The 15,358-nt window shown below is 47.6% G+C and overlaps 1 protein-coding gene across 1 annotated transcript; it reads left to right on the top strand.

The window, feature by feature from the left end:
* Positions 1 to 1,120: 1,120 nt before the first annotated feature.
* Fitm2 (fat storage inducing transmembrane protein 2) lies at positions 1,121 to 6,450 on the top strand. The gene is made up of 2 exons (XM_008851004.3): positions 1,121 to 1,353; positions 3,437 to 6,450. The coding sequence occupies exons 1-2, from the start codon at positions 1,181 to 1,183 to the stop codon at positions 4,050 to 4,052; spliced, it is 789 nt and encodes a 262-aa protein (XP_008849226.1). The 5' UTR covers positions 1,121 to 1,180; the 3' UTR covers positions 4,053 to 6,450.
* Positions 6,451 to 15,358: the final 8,908 nt, after the last annotated feature.

Raw genomic sequence — 15,358 nt, 5'->3', positions numbered from 1 at the left:
TGCATCCATTCCTGCAAATACCCACAGAGGCCAAAAGAGGGCATCCCTTAAGACTTGAGCTAAGGACTGCTGTAAGCCACCATGTGGAGGGTGCTGGGCACCCAACCCAGATCCTCTGCAAGAACAGGGAGTCCTCTTAAGTGCTGAGGCATCTCTCCAGCCCCTTGCTTTCTTTTTTTGAGAAGAGTGGTCTTATGTATGTCAGGCTTGCCTTGAACTCACTATGTAACTGAGCTTTGACTTCTGGAGTGCTGGGGTTACAGGTATGCATTACCATGGCAGTGTACACAGTGCTAGGAATTGAACCCAGGCCTTCATGCATGCTAGACAATCTACCACCTGAGCTACAGCCCCGGCCCCTACAATACCCTTTATTGTAAATATAGTTCATTGATGCTCACGATGCTTTTTACTGAATTTTGCTGGATGCTTGTTCTGTAGCCCATCCATGATTTCACTTCAGTCATGCTTTAACAAATGGAGTTATATCCCAATGTAAACAGTCAACAACCAAATAAGGTAGCACTGATCTGTAGCACTTGTCAACTTCCTTAGTGTAAATACTCCCACTATGACTGCTTTCAAGCTCCCTGTGTAACACTACAGAGGTGGGAAAAGAGCACAGAGGCATACCAGGCAGGCATACTACATGCCAATAATCTCAAGAATACAGATAAACTGGAGGTAATGGTACATGTCTGTAATCTCAGAACTCAAGAAGGAGACAGAGCATGAAGACGCTACATCGTCAAAGTTCAAAGCCAGGCTGGTCTACGTGGTGAGTTCCAGGCCAGCCAGGGTACACATAATGAGACCCTGTCTCGAAATGAACAAACAAGAACATAGATAATAATAAAACATAACAAAATATTAGGAAGTCATGGGTTTTTTAGTTATTTTAATTTTGTTTATATAATACGGAGAGTCTGATGGCGATGTCTCCAAGAGAAACTAAACGATGCTGTGACATCAACCCGCAGCTAAGGCAGGGAGAGAGGCCGCAGTTAAAACCCGCGCGCTGCAGAGGCCACTTGTGGCCGCTAGAGGGAGCGCGCGTGAGCCCTCAGGGGGCGGGGCCTGTGGAAATGCGCATGCGCCCTCGGTACCGCCAGCCCGGCAGAAGGGCAAGACGGTGGCCGAGAGGGCGCTGGGCGGCGGACGGTGGCCGAGACGGTCCGGCATGGAGCACTTGGAGCGGTGCGCGTGGTTTCTCCGCGGGACTCTGGTGAGGGCGGCGGTGCGGCGCTACCTTCCCTGGGTGCTGGCGGCCGGCATGCTGGCGGGCTCGATCCTCAAGGAGCTGTCACCGCTGCCCGAGAGCTACCTCAGCAACAAGCGCAACGTCCTTAACATGTGAGTGCACCCCGCTTCCCGCCCCGTCGCCCCGAGAAGCAGGTTCGCGGTCAGGGCGGACTAGGCATCCGGAGAGAAAAGCCTTCCTCCGGTCGCGACAGCCGCATCGGCGCGCGTGTCGCGACGCCGGGACCCGGCAAGAGCGAGTGTCAGTCACGCCTCGCGTGTGCAGATTCGGATGGGACAGCCGGGCCGGGCAGGCCTGTGAGTGGCAGTGCGTGCAGCGCTGTGGGGTGGGCTGGACTCTGAATACACAGTGTCGCTGCTCTCCCGCGGAGTTACGAGCTGGCCCCTGCCCTGTTGGGGACATGTCACCTTGCTCCTGCCGGCCCTGTCAGCCCCCCCCCCCCAGCCTCTGTGACAGAATCGCACCACTATCGATTAAAGACCTCCTCCTGACCCACCACACTCTAGAGGGCTCTTCCCAAGCAGGGATGATCCCCAGGGCTTGATACTGGTATAAGAGTGACCTTTCCCCTGGATCTCCATGGACTTTCTCAGTCACCGAAAGTGCATGGCAGTTGCCCAGCTGAGCACTCTGGGACATCTAACTCCACCTACCCACTTCTTTCCTATTCTTTTTAAACGCCTCTAGTAGAAGTTTATTGTGCAAAACACTATTGCACTAATACAGAGAAATTGAAGGATGAAAATTGCTTGGTTGACATGAACCTAATACTTTTCAATGTAGTGTCCAGCATCTTGAGAGTCTGCCCAACTCTTATCTACTTAAAAGCTGCTTTCTCTCCCTGGCAGATGCCTGGCAGGTCTTGGCTCTGGGAAGGCTCTATCAGTGCCAGTGGAGGTTTTAGTGACAGACCCATGGGTGGCATCTGAGAAACCACTGGAACCCAGGAAAGAGGCATTCTGTCCTTGGCCCACCCTGTCCTCACCCACCCTCAGCGGCTGAGCTAAGAATAGGCTATGAGAATGGTAGTGGCCTCAGGTCTCTTTCTTGTGTGCTTTCCACAGCTTGAGCTCAGGTCAGCCACCTTTCATGTGCACAGGAGAGGCAGACATGGCAGCTACTGCTTCATCTGGTCTGGTGAGCCAGGAGCCCAGCAACCTGGCACATCATTCCCTGTTGTTTAGGGGTAGCCATGGACTCTGGTGTTTTGTTCCAAGACATGGTGCTGATTACTGGGAGGGAACTGGTGGTGACTCATTGAATCTGGAAGGGATTTTGAAAGCTACTTGATGCCCTCAACTTTAACAGCTGAGGGATTGAGGCCTCAAGATGTAGTAACAAGTAGAGTCAGAGTCAGAATTTGGACCCTGGTCTTGTAGCTTGAAGTAAAGCTCTTCCTTGCAAGACTTACCTGCCGTGTAGGAGAGAACAGTGCTATGGTAGAGAGGGCACGGGCTTTGCGAGTGGGCACAGTGGGGCTCAATCTGTGCTTGCTGTTGTGTGTGTAGTCTTAGCAAAGTACTCAGTTTTCTGAGCCCCGGATTCCACCTGTAGAATGAGACAAATGAGGGTTGCAGAAAGCCCTGGTTTTAACCCCCAACACAGCATAAAACTGACTGTGGTGGCACACACCTATAATAGAACCACTTGGCAGGAGGATCAGTAATTCAAAGTCATCCTTAGCTATAGAGCAGGTTGAGGCCAGCCTGGGCTATATGAGACTATATCTCAAGACAAACAACCCCTTCCTTCTAGACTAATTGTGAATGTGTTAGTGGAAAGTGAATGTGTGTGAAAGCACCTGACATTTGGACGCTCAGTTTTTGCTTTCCTGAGCAGATAGCATAACATGAAAACTCCAGGCCCCAGATTTGAATCCAAGTCTACCACTTACGACCCCCTCTTTGGCATGACACATCTGTGACTCAGTATAGACCTCACAGACATAAGGGTTACATAATTACAATTACAATTACTTCACCAGATGTCCTGGAACTCCCTATGTAGACCAGGCCGGCCTCTGCTTCCCAAGTGCTGGGATTAAAGGCGTGCGCCACCACGCCTGGCCAATTTCTCTCTTTTAACTTTCCTTGGGAGCCTAGAGACCTGAACCCTGATGACATTGTTTCCTGTCTGCCATGTCCCGTCTTCACTCACACTTTCCTCCTCTGTCAGGTATTTTGTTAAAATGGCCTGGGCCTGGACAGTCTTTCTCCTCCTGCCTTTCATTGCCCTCACCAACTACCATCTGACGGGCAAGACCAGCCTGGTCCTGCGGCGGCTGAGCACTCTGCTCGTGGGCACAGCTATCTGGTATGTCTGCACAGCCCTGTTCTCTAACATCGAGCACTTCACAGGCAGCTGCTACCAGTCACCGGCCCTGGAGGGCATCCGAGAAGAGTGCCAGAGCAAGCAGCAGTGCCACCGGGAAGGGGGCTTCTGGTACGGCTTTGATATCTCGGGTCACTCCTTCCTTCTGAGCTTCTGTGCCCTCATGATCGTGGAGGAGATGGCTGTGCTGCAGGAGGTGAAGATGGACCGCAGCCACTGCCTCCACATTGCCACCACCATCCTGGTCGTCGCCCTGGGCTTCCTGACCCTCATCTGGATGTGGATGTTTCTCTGCACAGCCATTTATTTCCACAACTTAACCCAGAAAGTATTTGGCACCTCGTTCGGTTTGCTGGGCTGGTATGGGACCTACAAGTACTGGTATCTGAAATCATTTTCTCCAGGACTTCCTCCCCAGACCTCTAGTTTGACTTTGAAACGAGATACTTACAAGAAGTAAAAGAAAAACAAAATGAGGGACAGCAGGTCAATGACCAATAGATGTTCCACTTACTTCGTTCAGTTACTGGCTGAATTATTTGTCCCACCTCAGAGAGGAAGCTTACCAGGAAGTTTTGGGGTGGGGTAGGTGACTTGAATGCTCTTATTTTAACAATATTTCTTCCTGGCCAAATTTCATAAGCACCTGTCTCTGCCAGGCTTCTTTATTAAAAACCCAGTGCCTAAAAGACACTCTGGGTCCTCTGGTTGCAGTATTCAGTTCCTCTGTGGATTGTTGACAGTTGCACCCGGCTGTGATCAGCCACCAACACTGGCCCGTGAAACTGCAGTGCCTGGATGATTTTTATGTAGCAGACAATGTTACAGTTTTTCTGTCCATACTGTGTATTGTTATGTGTTAGTTTTTGGAGCAATAAGAACACCCCCATCCCCCACTTCTCTTCGGAATGAGTGCTGTATAGTTTTTAATAGTAACTATGACATTTGTTTTTTGTTAACAGAACTGCAGTACTGCACTTTGGCATGTGGGAATCATTGGAAGGGTTTTGTCTTGTTTTTTTTAGAACACTAACTTGATTTTTATAAACCAAACTCTTGGCTTATCATATTAAATTTCACCTCATAGGACTGTGTCCTCTTCAAGAATAAAACTGGAAAGCAGGCATTTTAATTATTTGATGAATTTTAAGCCAAGAGAATAATTTTGCAAGGTACTTGTTGGTACTGAAACTTTCCTGACCAGTGGTAGAGACTGAACAGGGCTCAGGGTCATTAGACAAGTGCCTTGGCCCATGTGCTGTGGCCCAAGCAATTTTTGCCTTTGGACAAGCTTATGATAATTTAGAAGTAACAAGATGTCTCCCTCTGATGCAAGAAGCCAGTTTGTGTGCAAGGTCATGGTGGTGTGACTTTGGCCCCACCTCCCTTTCCCGTCCACTAACAGGGCTGCACACTCCTGTTCCGTTCCCACCCTGAAGTCAGTCAGCCTTTTATACTCCTTGCAGCACTTCCCAGTTCCCAACCTTACATTATGTGACCTTCCTTGGGGCTGCTAGGGTGAGAAGTCCTGTCACCACATCCTACCTGACATGGTTCCATCTCTGTAAGAACACTCCTCTCCTCTCCCAGACAATCTAAACCTTTCAAACCAAGCCCCTGGCCTTTTGGATGATTGCCCTTGAAGCTGCCTGATGCCTCTTCCCTAGTGGAGCTGGGTAATAGGATTAATGATAAGCTCTGGCCTGACCAGCCTGGCTCAAGCCCAGGTTCTTAGGAGCTTAGTAAACTCAAATTTTTTAATATAAGGATATATTTAAAATATGTATTTCACATCCTGTTGACCTACAAGTCATCTTGACTATTAAAACACAAGATGTGAGATGTTGTCCCCAAAGGGGACAAAACATGGGCAGTGAGGTGTCACCATGGTGCTTTGGCAAATGTGGCAGGTGGACAGAGAGGATGTTTCATCCCCCTGGAGTTTCCACCAGTCCCCTGAGGTGGGAACAGGCTGCAGATGGCAGGGGCTGGTCATAGAGGTTGAAGTCTCTCCTAAGCTTCATGTTCAGCACCAGAAGGGAGCAGACACAGGTGTCTCCAGAGGTCCCTTTGTCATATCAATGGCACTTCAGTCTCCAGACAGTTTTCTCATATGACCCAGGTTTAACACTAATTTGACTTCATGTGGGGACTATCGGTTGCCTGGATTTCTGTATGGATTAGACGGGTTACATTACATGTGCTCACTCTTGGCACCTACCTTTGGTTTCTCTGAGTGCCAGGGATGGAACCCAGGGTTTTGTGCGTACTGGCCAAGCCCTCTACCTCTGAGCTACTCTGAGTCCTCTCAGCTCCCTTGTCTTCCCTCCCTGTGTGAGGCAGTGCAGCAGCCATGAGATGCAGGTTGAATGTTGGCATGACTGCTGATCTGTATGACCACATGGGCAACCTTGTGACCCTAAGATGCAGATGATTCTGTTAGCCATAAAGGGTGGTACGCATATGTGCTGAGCAGGCTCTTAGCTCCCTGTCTTCTTTCTCTGAACAGAGAGTTCAGAGTGTTCCCACTCCTCTGGAGAAGGCAGAGAAACTAACATCTTTTGGGAGGACACTCAAGCCTGAGTCTCCCATTGGAATAGGCTCATATCATCTTTTGGAAAGCGTCTGTTGTCTCCAAGTGTTGAACAAGAGGCTTTGGGGGCATCTGACCAGAGTCCTGCCATGCTGTTTGCTTCTCTGTGTAGAAGTTTGCTCACACGCTTCTGTGTGCATCTGTTAGTGTCTGGATACCAGATTGTATTTAGAGAATGGCTCGTGCCACTGTTATGTACACACAGAGCCCATGTGTAAACAAGGAAATTAAAGTGCACTGGATAATAGAATACTAAATTCCAGAATTTTGTGTGTTTTGTATTTTTTATTTTATTTATTTTATTTAGTTTTTTTTTTCTCGTCTTTTTTGTCTTTTTTTTTTTTTTGAGACAGGGGCTCCCTGTAGTTCCAGCTGGCCTGGAACTCACTATGTAGTCCAGGCTGGCCTTGAGCTCACAGAGATCCGCCTGACTCTGCCTCCTGAGTGCTGGGATTAAAGGCATGCATCACCATGCCTGGCTGTATTTTTTATTTTTAAATTTTTAAAAATTTTATTGTAAAATTACATTATTTTCTTTCTTTATTATGGTGTGTGTGTGTGTGTGTGTGTGTGTGTGTGTGTGTGTGTGTGTATGTGTGTACATGAGTGTGGGTAATTGTGGAAGCCAGAAAAGGGTTTTGGAGCTGGAGTTATAGGCAGTTGTAAGCCACCTGACGTAGGTACTGGAAACTGAACTCAGGTCCTCTGGTAGAGGAGCAAGTGTTCTTAACCTCTGAGCCGTCTCTCCAGCCCTGGAAGACCCTTTCTTGAATTACTTACATAGAAGACATTTCATGGTTATAGTTACTTTGGCTTTTTCATCTGGTTCTCTGTCCTTAAGCAGATATTTCTCACCCACCTTTCTCTTCCCTGTTGGATCCTGATCTCTGGGTCAGCCAGGCCTGGGAGTTGTACCCATGGCAAAAGGAAAGAAGTGGTCTTCATGGACAGAACGCTGAAAAGCAATGGCAGTCCTCAGATAAGGCCTCTTTGTAAGTAGTCCTGGAGGCCTTTACACATATAACAGAATGTTGTGCCTTTATGCCTGTCAGCCTGACCTGCTTGGCACCTCTAGGCAGTTTGTGTCAAAAGCCCATCATTTTCAAGATTAGCGCCTTCTCACGCTGTGCGTGGTCCTTCAGCACCTGCCAACCCTAAGCTCCCTGCTGCCACCTAGGTACGAGCCCCTCATCTGCCCAGGAGTTTGTTCTCACAGCCAATCCCTTCCTAGCTAAAGTTGTATACTGGGGTAACAAAGACAAATCCCAGCACAGGTCTGCATTTCATGGAGAAGAGCCAGTACCACCATCAAGTATTCTAAGTGCTGGGGCAAGGTCAGGACCTGGGAAACTGAACAGCACAAGCAGCTTCCCTGGGGGAATCCAGAAAGGCTTTCAAAGAAGGTGACATTCTCTTGGGTCTTGAAGGATGGAGACTCATTTAAGCACTTCTGTGGGAAAAGAAATTCAAGGTGGTATGGACAGCATACTCAAGGCCTTGCAGAGAGTCCCCATGACTTCTGTTGAAGGGGAAATCTTAACTTTTCTCTGTTTCAAAAACCCTGAAGATTGAGCAAAGACTTATGGGACTGTGGGTGGAGGCCAGGGACGTGCCTTGCCTTGATACAGCTCTGGGCTACAAGTTAGAATGCCTGGCTAGGGCAAGTTCTGCCTCCTCTTTCTGCTCTTCTTTGTGATCATGAACTAGTAACACCATCCCTGGGTCTCAGTTTCTTCATCTGATAAGCAAGGGGGGAAGACGGTAGAGTCTCAATAACTGTGGAATCCTCTCTACTCAGTTTCTTGGTTTTTCTGTTCTGTTTGGTTGGTGAAAAGTTCTTCCCAGCTTGTTAAGGCTTCTGTTTTAGGAAACAACAAGAAAATAAACCCCCACTCAGGGTGCGTAGCAGATGGCTTCCCAGTGAGTGGCAGGGGCAGACTTTGGGGTGCAGCTGATCACCACCCAGCTCCTTTTTTTCCTGTGTGGATACTCCATGAATTCAGACCTGAGTGCCTGGGTCCTTGTGGACTGTCTGAACACTAGAAGTCAACCTAACTCTCAGAGGAGTTGACTGCAGTGGACTTTTAAAAAGTCTCCCAAATTCAAACATTTTGACAGCCACCAAGAAGCCCTGTATAGCTAGTACACCACTGGGAATTATTCTAGAAAGTTCTAATACAGTGCCTGGGGAGTTTTACAGTTGACTGCACAGCACAGGGTACAGGAATTCTCCTGCCTTAGGGAAAGCATGGAAGATTGGTACCACCTGTGCAGATGATGACCCAGTAATAGTCACAATATGTATAGACCCAACCATCTAAGTGTTGTGTTATGAAACATTTATAGGAAGATTTTATGACAGCTGTCTGCAAAAATGAAAAATTGTTAAGAACCCAGTTGCCAATCAGTTACATAATGATAGTAGCTTCTCATTAATAGTTGAATGTGATCACTATAAAGAATGAGTGATATAAGAATATGTAGTATAGACTGGATGTAGAAAGATCTGGGCTGTTTCCTTTGTCAGGTCAATTTCTGAAGCTGTGTCTGAAGATCACGGTGAGATTAAGAGGGCTGGAGAGATGGCTCTGGTTAAGAGCACTGGCTGCTCTTGCAGAGGACCTAGGTTTGATTCCCAGCACCCACATGATATAGAGGTATACTTGACTAATATCTTATGCATGTCCTAATCCAGTCAGGTTGACAATCAAGGTTAACCAACACACTGTCCTGACTTTGGCATAGCTCAGGCATGGATACAGTCTACCCAAAGCATGTAGAGACACAAAAGAGTGAGGAGATTAACACAGACTGCCTGGGTTTGAATCCCAGCTCTGCTAGGCATGCTGGCTGTATGATCATGAGTTCCTTAACTGCTCTGGGTCTCAGTTTTCACAGGTGAAATGAGTTAGCATTGGGGAACTCCTCAGCAGAGGACCTAGTGCATGGCAGGCATGCCAAGTCCTAATGTGCACCATTACTGTAACTTCCATCACCAGGAAACCAAAGAACCCTCCTACACAAGGGTGGTTTCAATTCTGATTGACTCTGAGGTACATAAGGTATATAGTCTGAATGTAGAAGCCATGTGTTCGAGGTCTAACTCTAGTCTGACGTATGGAGCTGTTCTCCGTTGGATTCATGTGTCCTTTTGGCCAGGGTGAAGTAGGCCATTTTGGAGATGTTGACAGCTACTGGGAGCTAAGGGCTACCTGATGCTGGCTCCCACAGGCTTGTATGGGGCACTGGGATGGGACACCTTCTTCTAGAACATGGCCTCTTGCTGCCTTCTCTGCAAGGTGTGGCCACCCAGGACCCATGCCTTTGAGGTGTCTAAGTGCCTAGGAGTTGAGAGGGTCAGGTGCTAGGAGCCACCTGAATTAGATCTTAATCTCTGGAGCGAAGGTATTCAGGCCCCACCCTACCAGGCTGTGTGGCACATTTTTCCTGACTTTGGCCTGAAGTTTCAGGGCATACCTTATCTGGCAGGCACCCCTGTGCACTGGGGAGTCACACAGGGAAGCAGGTGGACCAGACACTGCCTTTCAGCTGGTTTCAGTAGAAGCACTGTCCCTGAGGTAAGCAGACAGCATTCAGATCCTGTCACTTGTCAGCTGTGAGGTCCTGGGCAGGTCACTTGACCTCTCTGAGCTTTCATTCCACTATGAAACGAGGATAAGGCTTTCTGCTGCACTGATCTTTGATAGGTTTAGTGAAATCACAGGTGGATAAACATAAGCTTTAAAACACTGGGTACCTTTGAGAGCCACTGTTGTTGAAGAGGCTTATCTTTGCCTAATGAATGTTGACAGTCCAGGGACTTACACCTGAATGTCCTCAATCACCCTGAAATGACTTAGTGGATTCCAATTAATAAAATGTGCAACATTGAATAAAACAAGCAGTTAACAGTTTGTTCTTGATTTCTCTAGTCTAGTACCTGACTTTTTAAAACAAATTACTTTTATTTTATGTATATGAGTGATTTGCCTGTATGTTTGTAAGTGCACCCATGCAGGCAATGCCTGTGGAGGCCAGAAGAGGGTGTTGGACCCCCTGCTACTGCATAGCCCCCCTGCTTGACTGATGCTGAAAAACTGAGTTTAGACCAGGAAACTCTTGACATCTGTCTGCTCAAGAGCACTTTCACTGTCCTCTCGAGAGCTTTTATTAGAAGCTCTGTTTGAAGTTCACACAGTTTACATATGATGAGTGCTCAAGCTGTGCAAAACACAGGAACTTTCTCATCACAATGGCGAGAAAACAGCACAGCACACCCAAGGCCATGGCAAAGGCCCAGTAACAGACCTCCTTTGATGTATGCAGAAACATAAGGGAGGGGGGCTACCCGCCTGCCCTGGCATCCCAGGGACAGCTGTCTAAGGAGCATTCTGGGAGCAGACTGCCCCCTCAAGTCTCCACATCAACAAAGTTCGAAGAAGTCTGTTAACTCTTAGTGAGCCAAGGACAGGAGCCTGTTGGCTATTAGTGAGCAGAGTGCTATTGTCTTTAAAGGACAAGGGAGGTAGCTACATCTTCTCATATAAGTTAAAGCAAGGAAGACAGACATGCCCACAGGCCAGCCTGACCAAGACAGTCTTTCATTAAGACTCTTCCCAAGCGATTCTACGTCATGTGAAGTTGACAAGTAAAACCAGCCATCACAGTCCCTCTCTTCTGGTCGATGAGTCAATGCTTCCCCCACCGAACAGCCCAGGCAAAGCCTTCACTTATCACTGGGCACAAACACTTCCTATTGTGCCCCCCAATATACTCTCCAGAAGCATTGCTTTCTACATTGCAGCTCCAGGGCTGGAGGCTCCCAGGGGCTGAGCACTGGGTCTTATTTATAGTCTGGCCTGGAGTTGGGTGTTCTGAGTATACTTGTGATACATTCTTCTCGTCCTCCTGCCAGGGATCCTGAGTCCACCGCCACATTGCTCTTCTACTCTGCTCTTCCTCCAGCAGATGCTCACACACAGCATCTGTCCCAGTTCAAATCTTCAGGCTCCCTAGACAGTCATCTTTGCCTTCTCTGTGGAGGTGAGATGATTAGAGCATTTTCCCCAGAATCAAGGTATCCCCTCCAAGTGAAAAGCAAGTTCCTGCTCCTACTGCTAAGAATAAGAAAGACTTGAGCCTGGCTTTGGATTTGGGAGGCAGCACATGCCTGTTGGTGTGTGCACTACAAACATTTACTGAGTAATCCACAGCAATGCTAGTTTCAAATGGGTCCCAGTGCAGATTCAGGTTGCACTTTAAGATGCTCTGTCAGCTATTTCCCCTCATGACCCTGAAGATCCAATGTAAGATAGGCATATGCTCTGGCTTTCCCAGCAAACCTAAGCAGGAAAAGCCCTGTGCCCCACTATCACTTGGAACAAGGTTTGCCTTCTGCAGATAAGAATTGTCTTTTTGAGAAACAGCACCTGATTTGCCTCTGGGCTCTGGATGAGACTGCACACCTGACACCCAGTGACTATGCAACCTGAGCTCTCCACCAAGAACCAGGTGTCATTGGATCTGTCAGGATCTGACACCTGTCAGGCTTGCTTATATGACAGCCCTAGGTCATGAAGAGAAAGTGAGGCAGTACCGACCATGTGGTCTATTCTGTAGCATTGCTGCTTGTTCCTCAGCTTCCCCTCAGTTCTCACAGTGGATTAGTTCTTTGTGATCAGTTGATGGAGGAAGAAGCAACTCAGGCCTGACACCAAGTAGAAGCAGATGGTTGCATCCTGTTACAGGAATGCCCTCGCAGGCACTGCAGAAATCAGATGCTTTCAGTGAATACAATTCCAAGGGGTATCTCTGGTTGTCCCATTTTATTAAGATGGAAACAGAAGGTCAGAAATATGGCCCTGTACTTGGGCATGGCATGGGGAGTTTCACCAGATGCTCAGGTGTTGGGAGACCACTGCCCTGTTTGAACTCTGCAGAAAGCATGCTTGACTGTATGTGCAAAGTCACTCATAGTCAAGATTATCTATGATGGCAGAGCCAGATAGGCATGTGTGCTGAAACAGGGTTCTAAAGCACAGTGTCCCTTATGTTTATGTTTAGATCAGATAACAAACTATGCCTTATTTACACCATTGTGTGAACATTTGCTCTATACCTTGCAAACAGGCCGTTTTGTTGCTAAATGTTTCCTGAGCTCCTGCAGAGGAATGCCCTGTGATCTGCATGCCCTTTGTTCCTGAATTCCTGCTTAGAGCACCTCATTCCTGGGAATAAAGCCTTGAGAATTAGAGACTCAGTGCTCTTTGTTCTATGGAACGGGAGTCTCCTGGTCCCCAGTTTCTTAAATATTAAATTGTCTGTATGTGATATTTTATTATTAGAGCCTTACCGTCCCTCTTTGTATCCACCACTACCTAGCCAGGCAGGGCGCAGCACGCAGGAACACGGTGAGAGCAAGACTGGAAGATTGGTAACAGAGAGGCCTATGGGACAGGATATGTGAACAGAGCTCTAGCAATGAGCACAGAATGGGAGGATGATCCTGTCCTGGAGAAGAGACCACGGCACATGAGCACTGAAGAAGATGCCCTGTTTCAGAGGTGTCAGTCATTGTCTTTCCCCAACCACCCTTGTGATCAACACTCATACACTGACTGTGGTTACTGAGCTACAGGTTGTAAATGGACACAATATGGCTTTCCTCTCATCAAGACTGATTTAGAGTTCCTGACATGGCCCTGTTCACCATGGAAACACACTGTTTAACAGCAGCCTGGCTAGCTACGTTGAACTGCTTCCAATGTGGCGAATTATATTCTACCTGTAGATTTGCCTTCTCTGACCACTGCAGACATGGGCTCATGAAAGTATTTCTAGCCTTGATGTTCTATACAGTTTGCTTCTAACTGAAGAGTAGATGTTATAGCAAAAGAAATAAGAACATATATATTTATTTTTAATATTTTATTTGTTATTTTTATTTTATGTGTATGTGTGTATTGCCTGCATGTAGGTAAGTGCACCTGTGTCATTCAGTGCTCTTGGAGGACAGAAGAGACTGTCAGATCCCCTGGAACTGGAGTTATAGACAGTTGTTAGCTGCCATGTGGGCGCTGGTATTCAAATCCAGGTCTTCTGCAAGAACAGTCAGTGTTCTTAACCTCTGAGCCATCTCTCCAGTCCCAAGAGCATATATATTTATAACCAATGTGGTTATGCCCATTTGATGCCCAGCCTTGCCATGTCAAGAACAGTCAGTGTTCTTAACCGCTGAGCCATCTCTCCAGTCCCAAGAGCATATATATTTATAACCAACGTGGTTATGCCCATTTGATGCCCAGCCTTGCCATGCATTATCTTCCCTAGAAGCAACTGGACTTACAGGACATTGAAGTAGGCCATGAAGGCTCTGTTCCAATATGGCCAGGAGATACTGCAATGCTGGAGATCTGAACTGTAGGATGCAGCAGATACTTTGGGGTATATGTGGTGTGTGTTTTCCCACAGTGGGAAAACCTGAGTCCTGAGGTGGAAGAGGGAGTGACTATTCCCATGATTAAATGTAACCCATCCACAAAACTGTTGCTTCCCCTGATAGTTCATCTTCATTGTCTCCTCAGCTGGATTTAGAATCACCCAGGAGAGGAGTCATACCTCTGGACCTGTCTTTGAGGGTGTTTCCAGAGAGGTTTAGCTGAAGAGAGAAGACCCACCCTGAGTGTGGGTGGCACCATCCCATGGCTGGGGTCCTGGACTGAATAAAAAGCAAAACAGGAGGAGGCCAGCTGGGCCTCAGCATTTGTCTCTCTGCTTCCTGACTAAGGGCACAACGTGCCCAGCTGCCTCATGCTCTGCTACATGCCTTCCCACCATGTCTTCTCAAACCATGAGCCAAAATAAACCCTTCCTTATATTGCTTTTTCTGGGTCTTTGTCATAACAGTGAAAAAAGCAGTATACTTCCTAGCACTGGAACTTGGGACTTCAGTGATTTAGAAATTGTAGTTCCTAAATGGGGGAAGGAGTACATACACTACGTCAGTGCTACCATTGAATTAGACATTTAAATTGGTCATTTTGAGTTCCTCGTGTCATCAACACTGCAGGTGAAAACATAGCTTATTCTCCAGGCTGGGCAGATTGAGCCTGACTGCTCAGGGCACACTGGGCTGCTGCTCCACCATGGCGGGTTGGAAGAGGATTCATGGAAAACAGGGTACTGCTTCCATGTGCAACCATAGACGATCAACAGAAAACCACAGCAACTCATGGACCACAGGAGTAGGAAGCATTCACCAAGTAAACGACACCAACCAGCTGGCAGAGGCAAAGAGAGCCTGATAGGCAGAGGGAATGAGAGAGAAGTGATGATTATCAACAGTGGCTAGGAGGGGTCGGTGTCAGAAATGTGGCATGTAGCAGCTCCGAAGATGACAACCTCCTCCTCCTCCGCCTCCACCTCTGCCGCCGCCGCCTCCTCCTCCTCCTCCTCCTCCTCCTCCTCCTCTTCCTCCTCCTTTGCCTTTTTGAGACAGGGTCTCCCTGTAGCCCCAGCCTTCCTTACTATTTTTTAAAAAAAGTTTTATCTATTATTATTGTTTATGTGTATGAATATATTGCCTGCAAATATGTAAGTGCAGCAGTGTTGTACAATGCCTGTAGAGGTCAGAAGAGGCCATTAGATTCCTCTGGAACTGGAGTTAAGGATGGTTGTTAGCCGTCATGTGGGTGCTAGGTACCACATCTGGGTCCTCTGCAAGAGCAGTCAGTGCTCTTAACTGCTGAGCCATCTCTCTAGCTCCGGATTTTCTTCTTTAAAAAAAAATATTTATTTTGGAGGCTGGAGAGATGGTTCAGTGGTTAAAAGCACTGGCTACTCTTACAGAGGACCCAGGTTTAATTCTCAGCACCCACATGGCAGCTAACAACCGTCTGGAACTCTAGTTCCAGAGCATCCAATGCCCTCTTCTGACCTATTATTTTTAATTATGCCTATGTGTATGAGTGTATTGCCTGCATGTATGTGAGTGCACCCATGTCGTGCAATGCCGTGGAGATCAGAAGAGAGCTTCAGATTCCCCCAGAACTGGAGTTAAGGACGGTTCGTAGCCGCCATGTAGGTGCTGGAAATCGAACCCAGGTCCTCTGCAAGAGCAGTCAGTGCTCTTAACTGCTGAGCCATCTCTCCAGCCTGTAGCACATGTTCTTAAC

Source organism: Nannospalax galili, unplaced genomic scaffold (genome assembly GCF_000622305.1).
Source record: "Nannospalax galili isolate Female #2095 unplaced genomic scaffold, S.galili_v1.0 scaffold205, whole genome shotgun sequence".
In the NCBI taxonomy this organism is placed as follows: domain Eukaryota; kingdom Metazoa; phylum Chordata; class Mammalia; order Rodentia; family Spalacidae; genus Nannospalax; species Nannospalax galili.
This window is presented reverse-complemented; position numbering and strand designations above follow the sequence as displayed.

Coding starts and splice junctions, on each gene's coding strand:
- Fitm2 (XM_008851004.3), top strand. CDS start 1,181: ATGGAGCACTTGGAGCGGTGCGCGTGGTTTCTCCGCGGGACTCTGGTG. Junction 1,354..3,436: donor AAGCGCAACGTCCTTAACAT/GTGAGTGCACCC, acceptor CTCCTCTGTCAG/GTATTTTGTTAAAATGGCCT.